Source organism: Cydia strobilella, chromosome 13 (assembly GCF_947568885.1).
Source record: "Cydia strobilella chromosome 13, ilCydStro3.1, whole genome shotgun sequence".
In the NCBI taxonomy this organism is placed as follows: domain Eukaryota; kingdom Metazoa; phylum Arthropoda; class Insecta; order Lepidoptera; family Tortricidae; genus Cydia; species Cydia strobilella.
In genome coordinates, this window is record NC_086053.1 from 13,480,370 (window position 1) to 13,507,204 (window position 26,835).

The 26,835-nt window shown below is 37.7% G+C and overlaps 1 protein-coding gene and 1 non-coding gene across 2 annotated transcripts in view; both read left to right on the top strand.

The window, feature by feature from the left end:
- Positions 1-26,835, top strand: part of LOC134746841 (atypical protein kinase C-like) — a 215,243-nt gene that overhangs the window by 3,399 nt on the left and 185,009 nt on the right. Inside the window, exon 3 of the mRNA XM_063681408.1 lies at positions 1,625-1,745. Within this exon, the coding sequence (XP_063537478.1) occupies positions 1,625-1,745 (121 nt within the window). The remainder of the gene's footprint in view (positions 1-1,624; positions 1,746-26,835) is intronic.
- Trnat-cgu (transfer RNA threonine (anticodon CGU)) lies at positions 16,026-16,097 on the top strand. Its single transcript has one exon. It is a non-coding gene; the product is annotated as a tRNA-Thr (tRNA).

Consider the following 26,835-nt stretch of genomic DNA (forward strand, 5'->3'; position numbering starts at 1 on the left):
TCTACTAATGTCTCTCAGTTTACAGTTTGCCGTCTCACAATATTTTTGTTTCCTCACCTCACGTTTGACACATAACTAATACCTGAAAAAAGTTGCCATCCCTAAACACCGTCATGTGCGCGCGTATGTGAAGCCTTGTCTCATTGTGTTATCACTGTTTACATGCGTTAGCGCATGTGTGTTTAACTGATACTTTAGACTGTGTTCACAATGGTGTTCTACTTAAAAAGTGAAATGTCATTACTTGAATAAAATACATGTACATAAGATGATAAGAATAGCACGCGGAGAAATAAGGTGGTCTTCACATTGGATGCGATTCCGCATGCCGTTCCGGTGTGCGAGCGGAACATCGATATCTAGGTATATATACCTACGTGCATAGCGCTATCTCGCTTGAATGGACTCGATAAAAAAAAACCGGCCAAGTGCGAGTCTGATTCGCGTTCCAGGGGTTCCGTACATTATACAATTTAAACAATGTATTTTTTATGTGAAACGTGAGTTACGTAAGTGAAATGTCTTTAAAAACTCGTAGGGGTCGGATCACAAACTAAGTAATTAAGTCCGACTCACGCTTCACTGCACATTGCTAATAGGTTTTCCTGTAATCTATAGGTAAAGATCTATTGTGTGTATTTTTTTTAAATTTTAGACCCAGTAGTTTCGGAGATAAAGGGGGGGGGGGGAATGGTAATTTTTTGCCTATTTTCTTGAATAACTTCTAAATTGTTTATCCTAAAATTATAAAAAAAATGTATCTGAGATTCTCATAATAAGCTCTTTCATTTGATATGTAACTCGATATAGTTTGAAAAACTTTATTTTTTAATTTTCTCATTTACCCCCCTAGTGAAGTGAAAAGTGGCCTCCATGTTTAAAATTCATTTGTTTAGGTTACATGTCCGTCTTTGGGTTACAAACTTACATATGTATACCAAATTTCAACTTAATTGGTCCAGTAGTTTCGGAGAAAATAGGTTGTGACAGACGGACAGACAGACATAGAGACGCACGAGTGATCCTATAAGGGTTCCGTTTTTTCCTTTTGAGGTACGGAACCCTAAAAAAAGAATTAGCTCATATCATAACATTTCACGAGAGATGACAAATGCGACATGTAGAGAACAGCCGCACATATACTAAAGAATTTTTACCCGAGCTACAACGGAGACCTTCGCTCGGTAATATTCCCTATATTACGCAAATCTGCATAGAGGGCGTCACTAGCACATTGCATATTCGATCGATAGAGAGGCAAATAACGAAATTTCGATTTTCGCGTTTCGCGGTAGGCCACCTGTAAACAACAGTTTGTTTGTCGTGTAGATTTGTAGCCCACCATAAACCATATAAATTTACGGTGTTGAATAAAAAAAATGTGAGACTGTAACAAGGATAAACAACAATAACGCTTTTTCTGCTACTCCCACTGAAAGATACATAAGACTATCCCGTTCTGACAGTTCTTCCCACCACTCATGCCTGATCCAGTTTTATACTAGATTCATGGATAAAACATAATTTGACTAAATTCAGCCCGTATAGTTTTATGAATAAGGGGGTAAGTCTTTATAAACCTGGTTGTGACTAAAATATTTAATATTTTCAATTTGATCATCAGGTGTTCACCATGAAATGGGTAGATGAAGAAGGCGACCCGTGCACCATCTCCACCCAACTCGAGTTGGACGAGGCGCTGCGGCTGTACGAGCTGAATCGGGACTCGGAGCTGACTGTACACGGTGAGTCAACCTTATTACATACACGTTAAGGTCTATAATGGTTCACCAAGTGGTCGGACGAGTTAGTCGACCCGAATTTATAAGAAAACTGGACTGTCCTATTACCCAACTGTCCTGATGTATTAAGTAGTACCCAATATTGTAGATACATATTGGTCCGTCGATGTTATTCTCTATTTTTTCTCGTGTTCGGTCTACTGTAGTCTACTACTGGCTGGTCTCTGATTTTCGCTATAAAATCCTTATTTGCCCGCATTGCGAATCCGGTTGGCAGCCATTTCCATATTCAGATTGGTCCGTCGACGTTATTCCCTATTTTTTCTCGTGTTCGGTCCACTGTAGTCTTTACTACTGGCTGGTCTCTGATTTTCGCTATAAAATCCTTATTTGCCCGCATTGCGAATCCGGTTGGCAGCCATTTCCATATTCAGATTAGTCAGTCGACGTTATTCCCTATTTTTTCTCGTGTTCGGTCCACTGTAGTCTTTACTACTGGCTGGTCTCTGATTTTCGCTATAAAACCCTTATCTGCCCGCATTGTGAATCCGTTTGGCAGCCATTTCCATATTCAGATTGGTCCGTCACGTTATTCCCTATTTTTTCTCGTGTTCGGTCTACTGTAGTCTACTACTGGCTGGTCTCTGATTTTCGCTATAAAATCCTTATTTGCCCGCATTGCGAATCCGGTTGGCAGCCATTTCCATATTCAGATTGGTCCGTCGACGTTATTCCCTATTTTTTCTTGTGTTCGGTCCACTGTAGTCTTTACTACTGGCTGGTCTCTGATTTTCGCTATACAACCCTTATCTGCCCGCATTGCGAATACGTTTGGCAGCCATTTCCATATTCAGATTGGTCCGTCGACGTTATTCCCTATTTTTTCTCGTGTTCGGTCCACTGTAGTCTTTACTACTGGCTGGTCTCTGATTTTCGCTATAAAACCCTTATCTGCCCGCATTGCAAATCCGGTTTTTAGCCATTTCCATATGCAGATTGGTCCGTCAACGTTATCCCCATTTTTTCTCGTGCTCAGTCACGTTCGACGCGGATTTAGTTTGAGTAATAGCATTGTTTCTATTTTCAACAGTACAGTCAGCGTCAAATTGATGGTGACAGCCGACGTGGCCAAATATATCCTAGCACATCGTGGCAAAACCACGACCACCTATGGCAAAAGTGTGTTGGAGTATTTTTGCAATTTTAATTTTGATTCTTCTCTCTACCTTTATTCATCTAACATGCAACTCTTTCCAATATAATTCCGCCTAGGTATATTATATACGTCCCACTGCTGGGCACAGGCCTCCTCTCCTACACGTCAGGGCTTGGGCTGCAGTCTCCACGCTGGCTCAATGCGGGTTGGGGACTACACATACACATGTGCATTTCTTTTCATGGTTTCCTCATGGTGCTTTCCTTTACCGCATTCATTTTCCGGTTAAAGCTCAAACGCTTATGGACAAATGTATGAATTAGGTGACCGAGCGCCGAACCGTGTACACCACGTATACACCCAGCCGAAAAATTGCATGCCCAATCACTACACCTTATAAAACAAAGTCCCCTGCCGCGTCTGTCTGTTTGTGTGTATGTATGTTCGCGATAAACTCAAAAACTACTGAACGGATTTTCATGCGGTTTTCACCTGTCAATAGAGTGATTCTTGAGGAAGGTTTAGCAGTATATTTTGTTAAGGTTTTGTGTAACCCGTGCGAAGCCGGGGCGGATCACTAGTTTACGAACAAATTCGTTCGTAATGAATGTGTCTATGCTATTTTGCAGCTCGCTGTACCTGTAACGGTACTATGTATCGTGAGTTACCCTTTACTTCCAAGTTGGTATCCTTGCAAATAAAACGGAAGCGGACAAACTTGCACGCAAATAGCGAAACTTGTCCTAATAAAATACAAACATTGCGGCTTTGGCGCCCGAATCGGCCGAATTTGGGGCTGCGACTGTCGCGTAATTACGGTTATTTTAATTAACATTTCACCTCAACTACTTGGAAGGGCTTTTCTTTGAAAACAATGCGCAAAAGCACATTCACAACTTCGATAACGGTATTGTTTTGAATATCGCTAATATCGACTAAACTTTTGCAACACTTATGGTGCTGCAACGCTTACGCTGCGTCTTACGTAAGCGAACAACTCGCGAACGCGAAGCGAAGCGGCGCGGCGGGCCCACGGCGTTCGCGTTCGCAACGAGATCGCCCACGTAGTCCACTTCTATAGGTATCAAAGGATTGATTCACCCTGCGCCGCATCGCTTCGCGTTCGCGTGTCGCTGCTACTGACGTCCCAGCAAAACCAGTGAAACCTGTGTCGAAACGTCGGTAAATAAAGGTAACAAAATAAATTCGCGATAGACCCGATTATAAATGTGATTTAATATGTGTTCAAAGCACGAAGGTTTTAAATGTTAAGTTAAAACAAAATAAAATAACGTTTAAATAAATAAATAATATACAAAACTTGCTTCAACCAGTTAAGCTTATTCAAACAAAATAGTACTCTTTGGCGCTCAAATAAGAGTTCATCTCGGCGATGTCAATGCGCAATTAGGGATATTTTAACTAACTTTGTGAGCGTTATGAGCGATTCCGATTCCCATTCCGTTAATTGAATACGTGGCCTGGTGACTGGGATCAGTGTTGTTTGCTTACGGCTATTCATTTAATACGGCCATGTAGCTAATTACTTTCTGTCGGAGTGTCGCTGGTTCCAAATGGCCGAACATTTGTGCGATTGTGCGCTGTGTTGTTTTAGCTGATATTTCTGCTATCCTTGTCTCATTGGCTCTCATCGCCTTGTTTAACCTTTTGGACGCCAATGACCGATATATACGACCGGAATGGTCATTTTTAGGGTTCCGTACCCAAAGGGTAAAAACGGGACCCTATTACTAAGACTCCGCTGTCCGTCTGTCCGTCCATCTGTCCGTCTGTCTGTCTGTCACCAGGCTGTATCTCATGAACCGTGATAGCTAGACAGTTGAAATTTTCATAGATGATGTATTTCTGTTGCCGCTATAACAACAAATACTAAAAAACAGAATAATATAAATATTTAAATGGGGCTCCCATACAACAAACGTGATTTTATTGTTGTTGTTTTTGTCCGTAATGGTACGGAACCCTCGTGCGCGAGTCCGACTCGCACTTGGCCGGTTTTTTTGTCTATTTTGTTTAATAACTTCTAAACAATTTATTTTAAAATTACAAGAAATATATATTTGAGATTCTTAAAATAAGGTCTTTCATTTAATATGTAACACGATAATTTTGAAAAACTTTATTGTTTAATTTTCTCATTTACCCCCTAAAGTGTGGCCCGCATGTTTAAAATTCGTTTGTTTACAATGTAATGTGTCCGTCTTTGGGTCACAAATTTACATTTGTGTACCAAATTTCAACTTAATTGGTCCAGTCGTTTTGGAGAAAATGTGCTGTGACAGTCGGACAGACAGACAGACAGACAGACGCACAAGTGATCCTATAAGGGTTCTGTTTTATCCTTTTGAGGTACGGTACGGAACCCTAAAAAAAGACTAAAAAGCATGATTTTACGCAACTTGGGCTAAAATGGCTAAAACATACTTTTGGTAAATGATAGAATAAGATTGTACAATAATTGTAGCTTAAACGATATTAATTATAACAATAAATTGTAGTGTTCTGGCAAAGTTTTCGACAGTCCTCGTAGTTCTAGCGAAAGAATAGATATTTTCGCAGTGATTTATAGCACTTTGTTAGAGTTTGTAAGTACCTACGTAAATTACGTAACCTTGGTCGACGTTTACGTTTTGTTCTTTGAGTTTTAAGTGAAAATAGCGCAACTTAATACCTAAACATTAAACTATACGTATTCAGCCTGCCTTGTGTCACTAAACAGCCTCGCCTGCTTTTTCCTTCTTCATCATCATCCTGTCCTGGCCGGTTTCGGCCACGGCGACTGGGTTTGTACTGGCTAGTGAGAGCGACGGTCGTGAGCTCTCAGGTGGCTGACGTAGCCTATTTTTGCGTGAATGTACGGCCACACTCACCGCAGGTCAGCACCCCTCCGACAAAATTGTAGTTGATGACCGCAGGTTGTCGGGCCTTTAACTCGTCACGCTTCGCGTCGAGTTCCACTCGTCTCTGCTCTTCGAAGGCCTGCACTTTTATACTCACTGTATGCCTCCACTTCGGTCGATCTTGTGCCGAAGTCTGCCAGTGCAATGGTTCAATGTCACATCTCCGCATGTGGCGCTTCAGTACATCTTTGTATCGCAAAAGTTGGCCGCCCTGTTTCCGCTTCCCACTATGCAACTTTGAGTAAAAGATGCGCTTAGCAACTCTGTCATTGGACATACGGGAGTCATGACCTCACCATCGCAACTGACGCCGCATTAGATAGGCTTCAATGCCGCTGACATTAGCACGGCGTAGCACTTCTGTGTTCCTGACACGATCCGACCATGAAGATGTTCAGAATGTCACGCAGGCATTTAAGGTGAAACCTTTCCTTCTTATATCACTCGCGGCCAGTAAACGTTGATTCCCGGTTTCTGTAGACATCATTTCCGGCCATAATAACGGCCTCTGGATAAGTAGATACACCAGCGCTCTACCAACTGAGCTACCAAGACCTCATCCATAGCCAGCGAATCTTTCCACCGATCCATACGATGCGCTACCCATACTAATTTAATTTTTAACAAGCAGAAACGTCTGCGAACAGTTTTGAATAAATTTTAAAGTGTAAAAAGGTGAAAGTGGTTTAAGTCTCACGCAAGGCAGTAAATTTTTCCACTTTAAAATTTTAGAATGCCATCTTTTGCAAATTCCTGATTCAAATATATGTCCATTGATTTTTCGGCTTCACGCTATCGTGACTCGTATGAATACTTATGAATCCTATTTCTTTTCCGGTTTGATCTTTTGAAATGAAATGAAATGAAATGAATGGTCTTTCGTCTTAATTCAACTGAACGTTCAATATGTATGCAAATGTTTGTTCGAGTTAGTGGGTATTGCGATTAATCAATGATGGCCATCTGTATAGCTCAGAGAATTCCTGCTTTGCACAGCTAAATTGTGGAATGAACTGTCGCCCACGGTATTCAACCTTTAGGAAAAGAGCGTTCTCTTATCTTAAAGGCCGGCAAAGCACTTACAACCCCAATGGTGTTGCGGATATCCGTGGCCGACGGTAATCGCTTACAATCAGGCGATTCGTCTGCTCGTTTACCACCTTTTTTATAAAAAAAAAACATAATATAGGGTGGATGGGTGTTTTACATACAGCTATGTATGTAAATATAAACTGACTTTTAGTCCACCCTATACTTAAGTAGTGGTTGAATGGGCTTATTACTCGTAGACCGGCTTATTTCTTAAATTATTTTTAGGGTTCCGTACCTCAAAAGGAAAAAAACGGACCCCATATAGGATAACTTGTGCGTCTTTCTGTCCGTCTGTCATGGCTTCATTTCTTCGAAACTACTGGACCAATTAAGTTGAAATTTGGTACACATATGTAAGTTCTGTGACCCTAAGACGGACATGTAACGTAAACAAATGAATTTTAAACATGGGGAACCACTTTTGGGGGGTAAATAAGAAAATTAAATTAAAAACATTTCACTCACATAAAAATACATTGTTAAAAATTGTGTAATGTACGGAACCCTTGGAACGCGCGAGTCCTACTCGCGCTTGGCCGGTTTTTTCGTTGTAGCAAAGATAGATATAACTCCGTAATAGATGGATATAGTCTAAGGAAAAAACGTGCCTCGAAAATCAAGAAAATTTGATTCTCGATCAGAGGGCGCTACTAGCTTTGGCCTACTGTCGTATACATGGCGTTGACGGTTTCGTTTGTTATTTAACAATTTTAACGCATATCAGTGAAAGAACATGGGTTAAAATGATAAAAATAATTAATGCAAATAAAAAAAATCATTTATCCATATTTAAATACATTTTATCGTATTTTTATAAATCTTCATTTTTAGTTTTAAAGTGTGTCGATAGATGGCAGTGAATTTACTGTGGTTACAAAATCTACTATGACAGTACCGCTCTATCTTATTATATCCTCTTTGGTTGTAGGTAATGTAAATAAAAGTTTCGTTTATTACAGCTTTGTTACTTTGACAAGTTATTTGCGTTTTAAAGTGTATGTTTTTGGTTTCAGGTAAGTAAAGCAATGGTGTGATTCTACAAATGAAGGATGACGATATATATATATTATATAGTAGTAAGTACCATTATAGTCATTATCTATCAGAATATCAAAACCACGACGATTTTTTCACCACACCAGCCCATTCAAAAACTGATGAGAAAGTAGCATTTTATTCACAAGCGTTGCAAAGTAATTAGATGCTAGTTTTGAGTTTTTTCCTCATGTTGATGCCTCATGCACGCAAAAAAAAACCAAAAACTGCGTGTGCCAAATGGCTAAACTGTACATTGTTTGCAGTTTTTCTTTGAAATTGGGCTCGTACGGCTTCCACTATGAGAATGTCAATTTTAGCATCTCAATAAATTTGACTGTTTTATACATACCACGACCAGTGAAACCTGTGTCGAAACGTCGGTAAATAAAGGTAACAAAATAAATTCGCGATAGACCCGTTTCTAAATGTGATTTAATATGTGTTTTATACATTTTGGCGGGTCCATTTTCTATGGGAGGAAAATTTTTTTTCGCGATTTCGTGGTTGGTCCTATAGTGAAAGTTGCTCAGTATAATCCCAAAACCTCCCTGGCAACGGGAATGCACTTATTTTTTAGCCACCCTGTATTTATCGCGCTAGGCGTCGGTAATCGATTCAATCATCCCCTAGGCTTCGGCTGTCATAGAATTATTATCTCGGTTTGAGAAATTGCGACTAGCGAGTCTTGTTCTGATTGTAATAACTGGTTATGAATTTGTTCAAATTTTTTATGGATATGATCTGTCAGCTGTTAACAGGGACAATTTTGCTTGAAGGCAGCTGACAGATCAGATTTTAGATCGGATTTGTTATGGATATTATCTGTCAGCTGTTAACAGAGACAGATCATATCAGTTTCTGGTCTGGTTGACAGCTGATAGATCAATTAAAAAGAGGAAGATCAAATTTTACCAGTTATTACAATCAGAATAAGCCTCGTTAACTGCCGACATTGTTTTCCCTAATGATTTGATAGCGATTTTTGCTGTCTGTAATTTTATCGTTATGGTTATATTCGACGTGGGTGTACGAGTAGGTATTATGTGATGTACTATGCAAACTTTATTACTTTATAGCGGTTTTAACAATAATTGTGACGTTTTCAACCATAAGGTACCACATTGTCGCTTGTTGATAGGGTTGATTTCTAATTAAAGCTATATGGAAATAGCGCCTTACTGACAAGCGACAATAAGTACCCTTTTGGTTGAAAATGGCACAATTATTGAATTTAAGAAAATTATAACAAGGCGTAGGTACAACTCTAATGGAATCCACGATATAATCAACGTATGTACGAGTATGTACCTACTTTTTGTGTAGTTTCGTCCTCTTGACCGAAACCGTTTCGAAATGAATATTATAGTTGAGTTGAGAGCCCATACATGAAAGTATCCAATTACAGTTTGGTATACGAAATCTTAATTCAACCATTACAGTCGAAGACAAGAAAAAATGATTTACGAGACGCGTCTAAATTTCATCAACTTTTCTGGAACACGTAATAAAAAATGTAATAAATATTGTTTAGACCTACTATGTTTGTCCTAATTCCAATAACATTGCATGTAAATTTCAACCTTACTCCAAAGACATAAGTTCCACAACGAAGTTTCTAAGTAGGCCGGGCAACGGCCGCGCGGGCGCAGCTCCCGTCGCGTGACGTCACGTCGCCAATTTCATCTCATCATAAAAATTACGATCCGGTGTGCACTCGATATGATTACTGGCGACCAATCGCCGTAACTGTGAAGATGTTGTTTCATAGGGTTCGTGATCTGGGAGTTGATGGAAAACAAATTGGGATTCTGATTCTGTACTACTTTTTATCCGACTAGGGCAACGCAAAAGGAGAGTTATGATACTTATGATTTTGACCGGTATGTATTTTCATTTTGATGGTTGAAATAGAAGAAACAAATAGTAACTTATACATGTCTTTGTTACAAGCATAGTAATTTTATTACTTTTTGTATGTTTATTTCTATTTTTTAGATACGGATGAGCGGTATATTGAAGTTTATAGCTACAGTTGAAGCGTAATGTTTTCACCTTTTTCACTTCGACATATGTCGGAAAGTGAATTATACGTTAACAATGGCGATAAACGCTATTGTCGGTACATGTTGCGCAGATAACGCAGATATACTAACTTACCATCTTTATACTCGTATCCAGATTTCGCAACGAGCCTCGGCTAAGTTATGTAAATTTTTAAAGCATCATATTTTGGTTCATTGTTCGCGCACCGATGATTGTCACCGCGCGGGAAACAGTGGCGTCGAGAAAACCGGCGCGCGCGCGCGTGTTTTAACCGCGCGCCCGTTCGAAATACGAAAATCGAATTTCGAAATGTCCGCGCGCACCGGTGAACGGAACGGTTGTGATGTGAGCCGGCCTCGCCACTGGGAAAGGTCGTTTAGGTGGTTTTGTGTTTGTTTTTGTTTGCTGCTAATGATAACGCGTGACCCACATTCGAAGGTTCTTTCGAAATTCGCAGTGTACTCGTATCGTATGTGTTTGCTGCGGGCCGTGCATCCAATTTGTATTTGCAAATTCCAAGCGATACGGGCTTAATAGCAAATAGAGGATTGTTGTCTTTGGGAGAAAACTGATATGAATTTGCGTGAGCGGAATAGGATACGGAATGAGCACAATGAGACCGGCCTTCACGAAAATGTGCAAAAAACTAATGTGAACGTCCACTGCTTTTGTCAGAACGTGTCTGCGGCTACCAACAAAGAAGTTAAACTCGTAACTATTAAAAAACACTTGCCAAAGGCATTCTCACGATATAACATTAATCTTCACTGCAAATTTAGTTAGAACGTAATAACAATGCAATATCGCGCCCGAGCTTTAAGTATATAATTAGTTTATTGCTTTGATTTAGTTAAGTTTCAATCTAAATTCGACTTTAACTCTAAAGGGATAGAGATATAACTCGGCAGAAGCTTTAAGCATTTAGCTAGGCCAGTATCCTCCCTTTGGAGCAACCTTGATCTCAGTACGCGGAATATTTGATATGACTCATTTATTATGTATAGGTATAGTTGTAACTACCTTATTTGCATGTATAAAGTTGTAGGTTACACGGGGTGCTTATTTGCGAAGAGTAATGAACCTTACTGTTTTTGGTGCAAGTAGACTGTTAACTCGTGCTCGTAATGTATACGTTAATCCAGTGTAATACGTTTTCATACATCACTGCTCTATGTGCACAAGCGTTTTTTAGTTGTTAACTCGTGCCTCGAGTAAATAACTCCGTAAAAAAAAAGTAGCAATGCGGCGCCCCTTATAAAGAACTCATTTAAGTACTAGCCCACTTGGCACAGTGTATAATCACGTACGATATTATTTTCTGAGCCCCCGTAGTGTTGCAGACATTTTTATTCTCCACGTTTTCACGTTATTTTTTGCTCGTAAAATTGGCCATCACGATTAACGCGGCCAGCTCCTTTAAGGTTTAATTTTAAATCTAATTTATAAGATATCTTTTAGGTTGTAAAGCATTTATTTATTTCACCTACCTAATAACTCCCTTGTTTTTAAGTCCCCTTAATACTAACTACTACGCCAGACGTGACCATGATCTTGTCTTCATGGTCTGGAATAATCAAAAGTTAAATATGGGCGTTGATGAACAAATTGCCGAAAAGTTCCAAAGGGGCAAATGAATTGAGTAAATTTGTTATTGTTTCATTTTATGTACCTCTGTATGTTATTACGCTATGTGCAACTCGATCGCACTAATACATAAACAATAAGCAAGGGTGAGTGATATCAAAATAAGATCAAATTTACATCAATTAGTAAGTTCGAATTGGGGTCCCAGTCCCAGAGTTTATCACGTTTATATGATATTTTCATGAGTTTCATGACTAATAATTAGGTACCTATAAATTCTACATTAATTACTGCATCCGCTTCAAAATAATAGATCTCAACATGTAATTGTATTTAAATTTCATTTAGTCATCTTTTGTTTCTCGTAATATATTCAATGTAATTTTTAGAGTTCCGTACCTAAAGGGTAAAAATGGGACCCTATTACTAAGATTCCTCTGTCCGTCTGTCTGTCTGTCTGTCACCAGGCTGTATCTCATGAACCGTGATAGGTAATGATAGCTAGACAGTTGAAATTTTTACAGATGATGTATTTCTGTTGCCGCTATAACAACAATGACTAAAAACCGAATAAAATAAATATTTAAGTGGGGCTCTCATACAACAAACGAGATTTTTTTTGCCGTTTTTTGCGTAATGGTACGGAATCCTTCGTACGCGAGTCCGACTCGCACTTGGCGGGTTTTTTATTCAATTCGCTTCGTTAATTATATTGTTCTCTGGACCGTTTCAAAGCTTATTCTAGGGCAGTTAAACATAGCTTAAGATATCATCAAGCCCATTAGTGGCATTTACGATTCAATTGTCTATTAGATCTTTGTTGAATTAGCCGAACCACTAAATTGTTATTGTTGATATTGTTGGTCAAGCAGATCTTGTCACTAGAAAAAGGCGGCAAATTTAAAAAATGTAGGCGCGAATGGATATCGTTATAGAAAATTTGAATTTCGCGCCTTTTTCTACTGACAAGATTTCCTTTACCAACTATATAAAACCCCTGGATAGAAAATCTAATCCAAATTATCACCAATCCGTGTCATGCCCAAAGACCTTTTCCTAGCAAGACCGTGTAAGTACTGATGATTTTTGACTAACCACATTTGAACCGTATTTAGCTACTATTAAGGTTGAGCATAGCAATATACAACAAACGATCCCAGCGAGAGGATAGTTGAATGGAGTGTGTCCTTTTCTAACAACATGGCCAGTATATATATATATAGTTTAGTATAGTTAGGTACCCTATCCTTATAGTCAGATATTTAGTTTCAATTTTCGCTCATTAAACTTACAGGAAAATGATAATTCACAATTCTTTATTGGAACCATGGTACAGTATAGATGTAAATTATAATATACAATGTCTCACATGGACCCTGTGAGGGCACAGCATATCAATAGCTTACTTATAACATATTATATTTAATCTAAATCACATATAGTTTTTTTTTGTATGGTTTTGTTCCTTATACGGAACATTGAAATGGTCGTCACTAACGCGCAAAAAATATCAAGGACTAAAAAGTTAGAACACATGAATATTCGCGCTTGACATATGGCGTAAATCTTATGTGATTTCTAGATGTTTTTAAACAACTCTACAACCTGTATGCTATCTGTATGACCTACTGATGAGATCATGCCATGAAATATGGCATGATTAGGTATTTTTGATTGTATAGGTTAAACATTGGCTAGATGTGTATCGATACTTTTCTATAAACATTCTCTCCACTAATTTTTAAATGTAGGATTTTAGCCCTCAATATTTAAATTTAGAAACGATTAAATTGTAAAATGACTCATTTATGATATTTTGGTTCAAGACTTCTTATTAATTTCGCGAGCGAAAGAAAAATAGTTATTTGTTTTACAAGGGGGCAAAGTTGTTGTTTAACCGCTCGCGATACCGAATAACTCCAAAATTGAACCACGAGCGTAGCGAGTGGTTCGAAAAGTGGAAACTTGAGCGTTGCAAGGGTTTCAAGGCACGAATGTTAAATTCCTTTTTTCCACCAAGTGTAACACAAAATTTTTCACCACACCAATGTGCGAGGAAAATACAAACCGTAAAATTATATCAAACAAAATCAAATCCAAATTAACATTATTAAATATTTATCATAAATTATTCAAAATCATCATTTAAAAGTCAATTCTACTAGGCAACATAAGGAAACAACTCAAAATTCAACTTTCTCATCAGTTTTTGAACAATCAAGAGAGCCTTTACCCGCTGGTGTGGTAAAAACGAGGGCTGATCCGAAAGTTGTTAGCTCTACTCATACGATCACAATATTATTTATACCATTGTATATTTCAATGCTAATTATAGCTATGTTTGTGCTCGGAATGGTGGGATATAACCAGCTAGAGGTTAGAAGGGAATTGGCACTAGCCTCTTATATATTTAGGTTAGTGCGTGGAAAGGTCAGTAACCCAGAGTTACTAAAGTCAATAGGTGTTTACGCGCCCCCACGGTACGTGTGGCGGAGGCGCAGGCCGCCCCTGCTGGCCGAGCCGCACGCGCGCACCGGGTTGATGCGCACGGCCCCTTGGACGAGAGCCACCAGCACATTTAACGAAGTTGCCAATCGAACTGACGTATTTTACTGTTCCGAGAGTGAATTTGTAAAAGTTACATTGTTTGTGTTGTGTTATTCTTAGTTATAGTATGTATATACCTAGTTATAGTAGTAGTATAGTTATAGTAGTAATTTATTATTTTTAAGGTTAATAGACACTATCGCATTGGGTAACTGTAATGATAGCTGTAAGATTTATTAAATAAAATAAAAAAAATAAAATAAAAAAAAATGTTTTTTTAATTAATGCGAATATATGTTTTTTATTATATATTTTTAACTGAAAGCTGTTTTGTATGGAGTTACGAATTTCTTAGAAAAAACGGCGAGTCTCAATTACTGATTTTCATGACTGATGGTTTAGTCTTCGACGCGTCGAAGTGAAACAAAATGAAAAATAAAGTAATCGTTTTCTAAATAATAAAAAATAAATAAAATAAAATAAAAATCGTTTATTTCAGATCTGCATTGATCCATAACGGTGTTAGTATAAAAAAAACCTAAAAACTATGTTAAGTACTAAATTAATTAATAATATTACAACTAAAAAATATTTATCTCTAAGTAAAAACTAAAAGCTAGGTATTTGGTTAGACGGTTTGGTTAAAAATTTATTTACACCACTCCAATAAGTACTGCAAGATCCCTCACAATGTTATAAATAATATTGTGATCGCATGTGTAGAGCCGGAGCAGCTACACTTCAACAACTTCAGCAACTTTCGGATCAGCCCTCGTATTTTTATTATCTTCGTTAAAAAATGTCCTTCACAAATATCTTCGAAACTTTTATCGATTCCCCGATCGCCCAAAAAACAGTGTTCGTCTTTCGACAATATTGAAGTAGAAAACATTAAAAAGAAAACCAGGAGTGTTTATTCAGAACTTAAACGCGATTCCAAACTCGTAAGTATACCCGAAGACGAAGTTTTCAGATAGTGACAATTGTTATCGCTTAACGAGTCGAAGCCTAAATAAAAATTAGTATAATATAAGCTCTCGAACTGTCCAGCTTTGACATTACCGCATTAGAAAAAAATCGGCTAATTCAAAAACCTTTTTTTTTAAACTATTCTTATACTGCTGTGCAAAGGCCTCACCTCTTTCTCGTCTTTTGGTCTTGTCCTGTGCACACTCGCCATTTCTCACAATGTGTGTCTAGCTGTGTGCGTCCTGCCGTTTTGGTCTTCCTTCCTCCTCAAAAATTTAGGCTAAGTTTCGTTGGTTCGGGGCAAATATTTCAATTCACTTTTTTTTATTGTACCTGATTCTGTCAAAACGTTTTACATTGAATTTAAAATCATTTAAAAGGCAATACTGCAAAAAGGTCATCTTATTATGGCATTTGTTTAGGTATAGATAGGTACTTATATCTCTGCAACTAAGTATTGATTTGTGTTGTCATAGTTTTGTTTACTTTAGATTCTACCGACTTACGGCTATCCAGGCTATGCATGCACGTTAGGGGCGGTTACAGCAAACCATTTCTTAGTGATGATTGTTCGTTAAAACATGTTTCTAAGAAAAGTTTGATAGTTCTCTATGAGAACTCTCATCCTTATTAGTGTCACGGATCTAGATGTCACATTACATTGGCGCCTGAAACTATAAAAAAAAATTCTACTCGGAAACAAATCAAATTATTTACTTAATGAAATATTTTGATTTGTGTTTTTTAAGTAGTCACACTACTATATGTATATAAATTATAAACTAAAATAGATATCATATACTAAAGAAAAAGTGGCCTAGTCCACCAGTGGCCGAGGCGGGAATCGAACCCGCGTTTTCAGCTTACGCGGCTAACGTCCTGACCACTAGCCGCCCACACCCACACCCTCCCACACTAGGCCGCACTAGGCATGGCCGGGTGGTCTAGTGGTCAGGACGTTAGCCGCGTAAGCTGAAGACGCGGGTTCGATTCCCGCCTCGGCCACTGGTGTACTTGGTCATTTTTTCTTTAGTGTATGATATTTATTTTAGTTTTTTTCAGGCTACAAAGGCCCATAGATATACCTTACAGACAAACATTAATATATATATTCGCCCGCGCTCGTCGACCAATAGGAACACGATCTGGAGTCTTGCCTTGGAACCGCTGTTTATTTGCCTTGCCTTCGCTAGGGAATCGTGTAAATAGCAAAACTTGTTATTCAAAGAATGAAATATAGATTCTACCCAGAATTTAGTTACAAGCTGGTTTAGTTGTTGTAACCATATGTATAGTCTGCATCTTCTCAAATATTTTTTACGTCTAAGACCCGAATCTGTTAAACAAAAGCCGTTGTTTCTTTTTCGAGCGGTCGGCCATTGTGTGCCATTGTCTCTGAGCGCGTGCCACGGCGCGTGCCATTTGTCTAATAATGGCACACAATGTCCGACCGCTCACACAAAAGAAAAAATGGCTTTTGTTTAACAGATTAGGGTCTTAGACGTAAAAATCATTTGAGAAGATGCAGACTATAGGTACCTATGTATCAAAGATAACAGAAATACATACGTTTGTTGTAACCAAACACTCAACAGATTTCCTTTTACTAATAAATTGAATTAATCAAGTAAGCTACGGTGAACTTTGAGGCGAGGTACCTCAACATATTAGAATTATATTGTCTTCGGTTACCGCATAGTACTACAAGTACAACTCATGAAAAAAAAACTATGAGAACGAATTATATCGCGTATATTGATCCGTTTTCATAGGTTTATTTCATGATATTTAGAATTTTCAAAGTTATATTGGTAACATTTCTATAAAAACCGGCCAAGTGCGAGTCGGACACGCGCACGAAGGGCAAAAAACGGCAAAAAAATCACGTTTGTTGTATGGGAGTTGTTGTACTTAAATATTTATTTTATTCTGTTTTTATTAGTATTTGTTATAGCGGCAACAGAAATACATCATCTGTGAAAATTTCAACTGTCTAGCTATCTCTGTTCATGAAATACAGCCTGGTGACAGACGGACAGACAGACAGACAGACAGACAGACAGACAGACAGACAGACAGCGAAGTCTTAGTAATAGGCTCCCGTTTTTACCCTTTGGGTACGGAACCCTAAAAATGAGATGTTTAGGAAAGTTTTTGACTGAAAACTTAATTTAGTTGAACTTCGAGCACCGTTGCGATCAATCACTAAAATTAACAAACCTATTAGGTCGTATTTATTAAAAAAAAACATACGCCGCCGCCCAACGGCATCATCTTACCGTATCTGTATCTCCCGTGAGACAACAATATCGCATTACATGCATTCTGTCTGTATGGGCGACTTGACACGTTTCGTAATGGACTTTCACTCAAGGCCGAAATAACCTATTATTGCATCCATGCCACGGATTACTTACCGCTAGATTGAGTATATAACTAAATTGATTAAATAACATACCTACCGTAATTTGCAAGTTGAAGTTCCAATTTTAAAATTATGTCCAACGGCATCATGTTACCGTATCTCACGCGAGACAACAATATCACATTACATGCGTTCAGTATCGGCAACTTGACACGTTTCGTAATGGACTTTCACTCAAGGCCGAAATAACCTATTATTGCACCCATGCCACGGATTACTTACTGCTAGATTGATTATATAACTCAAATTCACTACGCATAGGCGCTCGTGTACTTAACTAAAATGTGTAATTATTAGCGGGAGTGTACGTATCAGTCGTATCCACGTGTATAATCTGTAACGTGTAAACGAATAGGTATATAACTCAAAGAGACGCATGTTAATCTGGAAGTTCTGGAACCTGGAACTCAATTTTGTTTTTAGTGTGCATAGATTATGTAGGCGTCGGGTACCTTTTTTTTGATGGCCTTTTTTTGATCCCTTATGGATCCCACTGGCCCGGGAGAAGCCTAGTGGGTATGTCCAACTCCCACGGACTAAACCCCCTGGGGTGTTCCGCCGCGCGCTTTGTAGACGGGTTTTCGGGAACTCGATTTTAGACCTCTGATACCCCGTCGGGGTTGCCCTTACGTGCCCATCCTTTGCGGCATGTTTTTTTTACGATAGCTAGTATTATCTGACCTTTCAACCCACAAGGAAGATAAGATTTCCTCGAATTAGTCAGGAATAAGCACAGGAAGCTTCGAGTAAATGTCGCATCGGTGCCCAGTACCTAAATAATAATCGACGACCGCGTCCTGAACAAGTCTTTGTTTATAATTGATATCGCGACATCTATATGGGGTAATCTTCGATCCAGGCGGCCCATTCGACCGTCACTGCATCACTCTCCCACCTCCATCCGATCGTATAAGGATGAAAGTGACAGCATCATCTCAACATCTGTTCAAGAGAAAGTGATCTTTAAATACGGCTCGTTGTCGTGCGAATTAATTCTTTGTTTTTATTCGAGTTTGAATAGTAACAAGGATTTCACCTTAAGATTTACGATAACGTTTTATCGTGATATGAATTCGTATTTTCTTATTTCCCTTGTGGGTAGAGAATGTGGCGACGGATCTTTTGTTAGCGGTACTATTTTTATTGCGTCGTATAAGGAGTACTTTATTTTATACAATGAGCTTATTATATCCGTATGTAAGGCCTTTTGAGGATTCCGTACCCAAAGGGTAAAAACGGGACCCTATTACTAAGACTTTGCTGTCCGTCCGTCTGTCACCAGGCTGTATCTCATGAACCGTCATAGTTGAAATTTGCACAGATGATGTATTTCTGTTTTGCCGCTATAACAACAAATACTAAAAACTGAATACAATTAATATTTAAGTGGGGCTCCCATACAACAAACGTGATATTTTTTGCCGTTTTTTACGTAATGGTACGGAACCGGTTTTTTAAAGATAACTAGCGATTTAAAAGCTTCCCATTTAATTTGACAAAATTAATTAAAAATATTGTTTGTTAATTCGGTAAAATCCTCCAGTAATTTATGCTCTAGAGCTTCTTAAATGTCAAGTTTTTAATCTTAGGGCGAGGTAAACAGATCAATCAAAGGTTCGCAAACTGTTTGGAGTCATGAGTGTCAATGACATGACAGCGTAGGTAAAAGTTGTAAATCGTACTACCATATTATTGATCCCCATTTCACCCCCTCTGGGTACAATTTGTACACTGAAAATTTAACTAAAATCCTCCGTCCAACTTGTAAAATGAGTGCCGTTTAGAATATTTGTCGATTACACACTGTATGTCACATTCAATTTCCTATAGTCTGCTTCTTCTCAAATGATGTTTTCGCCAAAGACCCTGTTAAACAAAAGCCTTTGTTCCTTTTCTGTGTGCGCGTGCCCATTGTTGGTGAGCGCGTGACCATTGTGTATCATTGAGTGGCATGCGCTCACAATCATGACCACGCGCTCACCAACAATGGGCACGCGCACAAACAAAAGGAACAAAAGCTTTTGTTTAACAGATTAGGGTCTTTGGCGAAAAAATAATTTGAGAAGATGCAGACTATACCACGTCGAGACCAATTTTCGACTCGAATGTCGTCCACGGTCACTAGCAACAGCACTGACTTTCCAGTAAGGTTGACAATCAGTTGAGAATGTGGACGGTACATTAGAATAACTGTCAAAACATAACAAGGACACATCGCAGCTAAATCAGCGTACAGTCAGCTCAGATTACATCGGAGATATACCATGACTCGTGTAGGCATATTCTGATATCGTTGTTGCGCTTAACAAATGTGATATGTGTGCGATTTTAATCAAGTGAATTAATACCTTTTGTGTTAAGTTGCTAGGTAACTATTTGTCAATCAAAAATCGAACACATATCAGCTTTGGAAAGCGCAACGAGGAATTATGATGTCTCTGGAGAAATGACACTTTTCACACTTGCAATTTCAGAGAAATTTTATAATCTGATATTACAATTAAAATACGCCTAGGTGACCACGAATAAGACTATGAAAGTGAAGATATTTTCATTTATTTTACTTATTTAAACTTTATTGCACAAAAGAACAACCTAATGTACAAAAGTCGAGCTTAATGCCATGAGAGCTGGTAGCAGAAAAAAATGTAGGCGGTTCATTTGAAAACCAACAGAAAACGTTATATCTAACAACATATACAATGTACACCATATTTACATATATCACATCATTAAGTTTCATGTACATTTATTCATAATAAGCAAACGGCCCTGCAATTCATTCTGGTATCCGGTATCCTGGCGAGAGTCTGAAAAGAAAAATTATAAATTAGTTACATATTACCTTATTCGCTGCGTGAACCCGTGACTACGCTTAGGTTTTGAATCGCGATAACCTCCACTATAGGTCCCAAAATATCACATTCTTCTAAATTAGCAAATACCCGTAAGTAAACAATAAATAGGAACAGGTCATTTATAATTATTGCTATAAAATAGAACAACTAAACTACTCGTGAAAGACGAGCAAAACTGAAATTATGCCTCTCCCATAATAATGGCCTTTCCCGGCCTCATCCATTATATATAATTCAATATTCTTTTCGTTGTCTTATTTCTGACCACTCTGTCACGTTTCTATTTTTATCTTTTTTATCGAATAAATAAAAAAAGTTGAATGCTATTGCATACATTTCTAGCTGTAGATTATCTTGAGAAAAATTAAAAACTTAATTTCACCCCGTACAAAAAAGCTCCGTCACATTTTTTGAGGACAAGACAACGAAAATAATTTTCACCCATATTCCTGCAACCTTTACAAGATCGTCGGTCCACCTCAAGAAAGGCCTCGAGGCCTACCCACACATTATAACTACCAATCACAAAATAATAAATCATAAATATAACCAGCCAATATACGATCCACGTGCGCTAATAAAAAATGTCTTGACAACTACTCAAACATAATTGCGTCCTAGCTTATATTGCAAACCTCTATTATATAGATAATAAAATGGTGTGTTTATGTAGGCCATATTGCTATGTTAATGAACTGGACTGTACTCGCCTTGGTCAATTGCCTTCAATTATCTCTACCAATGAAGAGTGTTGTAGTTAAATGGACACATTAGTCACAAGTATTATTCTTCATACTTGTATGAGAAGAGATGGTGACGTCATGGGGTTTTGTGATTTGCGACCTTAATGTTATAAGGCTTAAGTTGATATTGATGAAAGCATAAGGTTCTAACGGTGATATTAGCGAGTTTGAATATCAGTTCAAATTGATACCTTATTAGAAAAATATAAGGTTTATTTTCCTTTAACAATCTCCTGAAAGAGAGCTAAGAAATTGAAATATTTAGTGCAGCATTTATGATAATAAATGGCTGGTAGTTTACCTATAGCATAGGTGTGCAATAGTATTGGCTACTGGTATTCAAAACAGTTACGTTTTGTGCTAGGAATACGGTATTGTTTTGAATGTGAAAATATGTGACATGGCAGTCTTATCACAAATATTCATTTGATGCTGGGTTATGGTTTTATTACTGTAGTTTTATTTCAATTACTTTATATGTATTTGCGTATTAAATTCAGAACTTTTAGGTTTTTATAAACGTCTATAAAATCCACATTGCCTCACTTTGTCATTGCAAATGCCATGCAGTTAACTTGATCCGATACTAGGTAAATTAACTGACCATCGGTGGATTTCATATCAAATTTACGAATTCTCAGTGAATATAGTGTGTGTAATGTGAACGACGGTCTTTGACATTTGTGTTGTTAGAAGTAAAGCCTTACCCCCTTATTCATAAAACTTTACGGGCCTGATTTAGTTAAATTATTTTTTATCCCTTTCTTACAAATACACAAGTCAAAATGAAAGATAAAGACAAACGATTCGTATCTAATTCAGGTCAGTATCGCGTTTATGAATAACGCCATTATTCTTTAGGACGTTCTTGTTAAAAGTTATCACTGACATCACTTTGTTACGTTTGACACAAGCAGTTAATTGCAGACAAAAGAAATCAGTCTCCGATCCTGCCAAAATAACTGCAGAATAAACAGCAATTCAGAGAAATTAATAGTACTAACGTCCCATTCGTTACAAAAAAATATGGGCCTAAATCCCGAGTGCAGGAAACGCGTTATTAATGACTTGGTGAATGCCAGATTTTTTTGCCGAGCGCCAGGTACCGATAGGCTGCGGAAACAATAAATTTGATATAGTGCCGAGAGCGGTTATCAATTTGTGTAATGCAATATTGGTTTGAGAACTAACGATTTATCTTTTTGAGACACAAATAGGCACAAAATACCAAAACAACTAAACAAGGGGTGTTGGCTGTTGGTTGTGACTCTGAAGATCGAATGGTTTAAAATCAAACCAAATGTTGACAGTGAATCCAAAATTTTGCTACCTTCCAGCGTCTGTGACAATTACATGCGATAGATGAAAAGATAAACACCATTCAAGTGATTCCATGTTATAAAATATTATATGTAGAACTATTGTAGTAGTCGTGGGAAATCTGTTAGGAGTTTTAGCGAGAACCATAAAAGGCAGTCTTCGCGAAGTTCAACCGTCTGGCATCGGTTGTATTGTACGGTCAGCGTTAAAGATATTTTCCCAATTTTGCACTTTATTTCATTGGAATAAGACCTACTATGTGTACATATTTTTGCTGTCGACTGTAAAACACATATACAATTTGGCAAACAAGTCGTTGTGTACGAGTGATTAGCGAGTAACGATGCTAATACAGTAAGTGATGTTACAGTAAACAGACAATGCAGTAGCTATTCGATATTATAGCTGACATTTTTGGATTAAGGGCACGAAAACTGTTAGAATTAGCTCGACGAATTAAGTCGTTATGAGCCTTAACTCACAGAATTAACATTAATTATTACAGTTTTTTTTAAACACGTTGAGGCCAATTCAGATTTAACAAATTGTTATTGATGTTATTGGCATCTCACGCGCACTCATAAGTGAGCGAGATGCTTAATGAAACGGCTCCAATAGCGCAAACAGAGTCATGTCATTAGGCTCTGGCTTGCAATCATTGGTGCGCGTGAGATACACGGGTCAAGGTCGTGTCAAAACAAGATGATGACCTACAAATTGTTAAACCAGAATCGGCTTTAGCGCAAAATTGTGTTGAAAAGTTTCAAGTGTCCTCATACTTACCCTTGTAATTATTTACACATATTAAAAATTATTTCTAGCTATTAAGAACTTTATGCCCCAAGAGCTTTATTAAAATAGCGATCATGACGTAGTAAGCGCTCTTCTAATAATTAAGCTATCAGCTGCTGTCAAGTTAACTGTAAAAGCTAACTGATTTTATATCTAATTCTAAATTTGTCTTTATTTATTTTCTTCTTATGTTAGGGATTTATAATATGGATATAAAATAAGTTACAAAAGACATATAAAACAATGCGAAATATGTACATATAAAAAAACCTAACCTAGGGCCGCCCGCCAGCAGCAGGGCAGGGCCCAAGCTGCCGGTGCTCAGGGCCGCAGAGAGAGGAACCGACGGCTATACGCGCCGTGTCCAAAACTACCGCCTTCTGCATCTGACTCTTGATCGAGCCACCTATATATATGTATTTTCGTGAGTACTGTTTCTTGTTTGTGTACCGTGATTCTCGTCAGCAGTTATAATTTTACTTGTATTTACTTCATACACACTTAAGCCTGACTTGTTGCCGGTTGCTTATTTATTCAGAGAGATTATAACGACGGCCGAATGAGAAATATTTAAAGCTAAGCGACTTGTATAAATATTAATTTAACGAAAACAAATGTTATTTTGTGAATAATACAAGTAATAAATTTACATTTCGCATATCTCAAGAACAGAATGTCGCTGTGAAGCTTGGCGAATGGCACTTGAGTATGAGTAGGTTTGTCTAGCAGTGAGCATCTCCTTACTAATAACTTATGAAATCATTGTTTAAAACTGCATAATGAAATCCTAAGAAACGACGGCATCGATCCAACCATCGTCAAACTGTTTTCAATAGTTAACAATAATGATAACGTAGTACCTAAGTCATATTTTATTTATGTCGAAAGAATGTAGGTTAAGCTCTTTGTTGTTCATTTGACCTTTACGTGTACATATGTAATCGCTTACCAAGTAAATGCCTTCCTAATAAAAAAATAAAAAACTTGGTCATAAATGTTGCAATACGAATTTATCCCATTTATGATTCGTTGTTACGACATATGAGCGAATACGTAAGCGCGTATCGAGCAAAAAGCTTCCGCCGTTGACTATAAACGTTTCGTATGCGATTTTATAGTGTAGGTAATCTAAAAATTGTGTTTGAATCCAGGATAAAGCCGTGGTCTTAGTGTGAGCGGGCTGACAAGAAATATTGGTTATCAAGAATCCAAGCCAGATATATCGAGGAAAAACTAAGGATTATTCCGCTAAAATGTGATTGTGGAAAATTTATTTAATAGATAGTTACTTTGCTTGTTTTGGTAAGGAAAAAGTACTAGCCTTGTTATTGCTATTACGCAAAATCTGTAAAATATTTGTAGAGGATGACAGACAGCGAAGTGATGGATAATAAGTAGTTACAAAATGGATGTTTGACCACAACTATTGGTATTACATATTATAATAAAATAACAGTTTAGATAATGGGCCTGTTTTCGAAAATGCTTAGCTTCGTCAGAGGTACCTGTTAAAACCAAAAAAAGAAAATAAAAATATGTTCAATACGAACTTGCTTAGTTGCTTTATCTGCAGCTACGGTAAATATGTTCTCGTGAGAAATCGTGAAGAACGACCGGCTACTACGTATCGAAAGACGTATGGAAAAGCCTTTGACAAAGCAGCCACGATCGGTTTAAGGTCGTAAAAAACTTTTGACAAGGGCAGCGCACCGCCAGACGCTGTGGAGATACAGCATATCACGGCTGTTATGACAATATTGATTCGCCTGTAAGTCTTAGCACAGGCACCTGTGTTAAGTCGGCCGAGGCGTAAATAAAATAAAACGTTTATTTATTTAGATAACAAGATCCATTTTGTTAGTAATCTACAAAACTAAACCTAAAAACTATGTTAGTATTCGTACCTCACTAATGACAACGCATTTTTAATTAAGTGTTGCATTATTGAGCACTCATTCCTTACAGCTATTGTCTTCAGGAGGCTGTTTGGGCTGTCACGTATTCTGTTCAGAAGCGATGCCATCTTTTTCCGCAGCAGAGCATTGAAACTGTCTACGCGTGATTTCGCGAACATGGTCGATGCACTGCAGAAATGTGACAACCCCAGCAGCGCCCTGAAAGCATTATTATACTGGACGCGCAGAGAGCTGAGCGACCGTTGCGTACAGTCCACCCACAGTAAACACTAATCGCTGTCGTTGTAACCTGTCCTACATGTGACCGTGTTTTGTTTATGCATTTCATCTAGAATCCCCAACGTTGTCATCGTTAAAAATTGATTCTGCAACAAGCGTTAACTGTCTATTGTTTTTTCATGGAGCTGGAAGAGGATTTTTATACTAATTGAATATTTGGGGTATATGGGATCTTCGTTTAATAGATAAAAAGGTTTTTGATTTATATTGCACTCGTAGACTCCTAGTCTCATTTGAAATTTTACCCCTGCAGGGGTACAGGGCCCTGTCAAAGTCGGGTTGTGATGATTTAGTTGTCATTTATTTTAATTTCAGTAAGTACATATATGTATTATCTAACCAAAGCAGATATGAGCTGTTAAATTTACTGTTTCTAACACTATTCTGGTTTTTACTGGGGTCTACTTTTCGGCTTGCACTATTTACTTTACACAATTCAGTGTCCTCTCTCGTTCATATTTGTATATTCATACCTATATATTATTCAACGTGCTTACCTTTTTCTGTTTATTCATTTATTTATAAGTGGAATTCACCCAATCGAGTTATAATTTCCGAATAAGTCCTCAAACGAAATACGTATTGGGCGAACGTCAATTGGAGATGAGGGGACATAAATTGGTGGTGATATACTGGAAAAACAACTCAACTGAACTGGGACATTGGAAAGTATATAATATTAATTTTACGTAATATGGTTGTCTGTACCCAAAAAATAAGCTATTTAATATTTTTACTGTAATTGAGCAACCGTATGTTATCAGAGCGGCCAAATTGTTCACAAATATCTGAACAAAGAACAAGACATTAAAGTGCATGTTCTTATATATTTTCTTATTATTTTAGATATTTTTGCGTCCCTTGGCCGCTGGCGCTACGATATGTCTGATGGTGACTGTATTTGCCTTAGCTTTTATTAGTGCCTAAGACCATTGTCATGTCATTGTGTGAGCCCCTAACAAATTACCAATTTTTCATGTTTCAAATACAAAGAAGTTTCCTTTACACCAGGCTTAAAAATAAAGATCGATAAAGACTCGATCGTATTTAAATCAGACATTATTCAGACATTTAAATCAGACAAGTCATTTTTATTAGTAAGTGTGTAAGTGCTACAGGAATGAATATTTTATAAATAAAATAAAAAAAATAAAACGAATGTCATATAGGTATTATAGACGAAGATAAAACTCGTATCCCTTAAACGTGTCCTTTTTCGTAGCTTCTAGCAAAGTAAATACACATTTTGTTGGAATCTGAAAACTTGGGAGATACACGTATGTTAAACAAGATTAAGGCAAAAAGCCGGCGGCCGGCGTAAGCCACTGCATAATGGACGTAGATATACTCTCAATTTATGGACTATTGATTCAGTAAAATACCTACTGTTTTTTTAAAATAAGTTTTAAA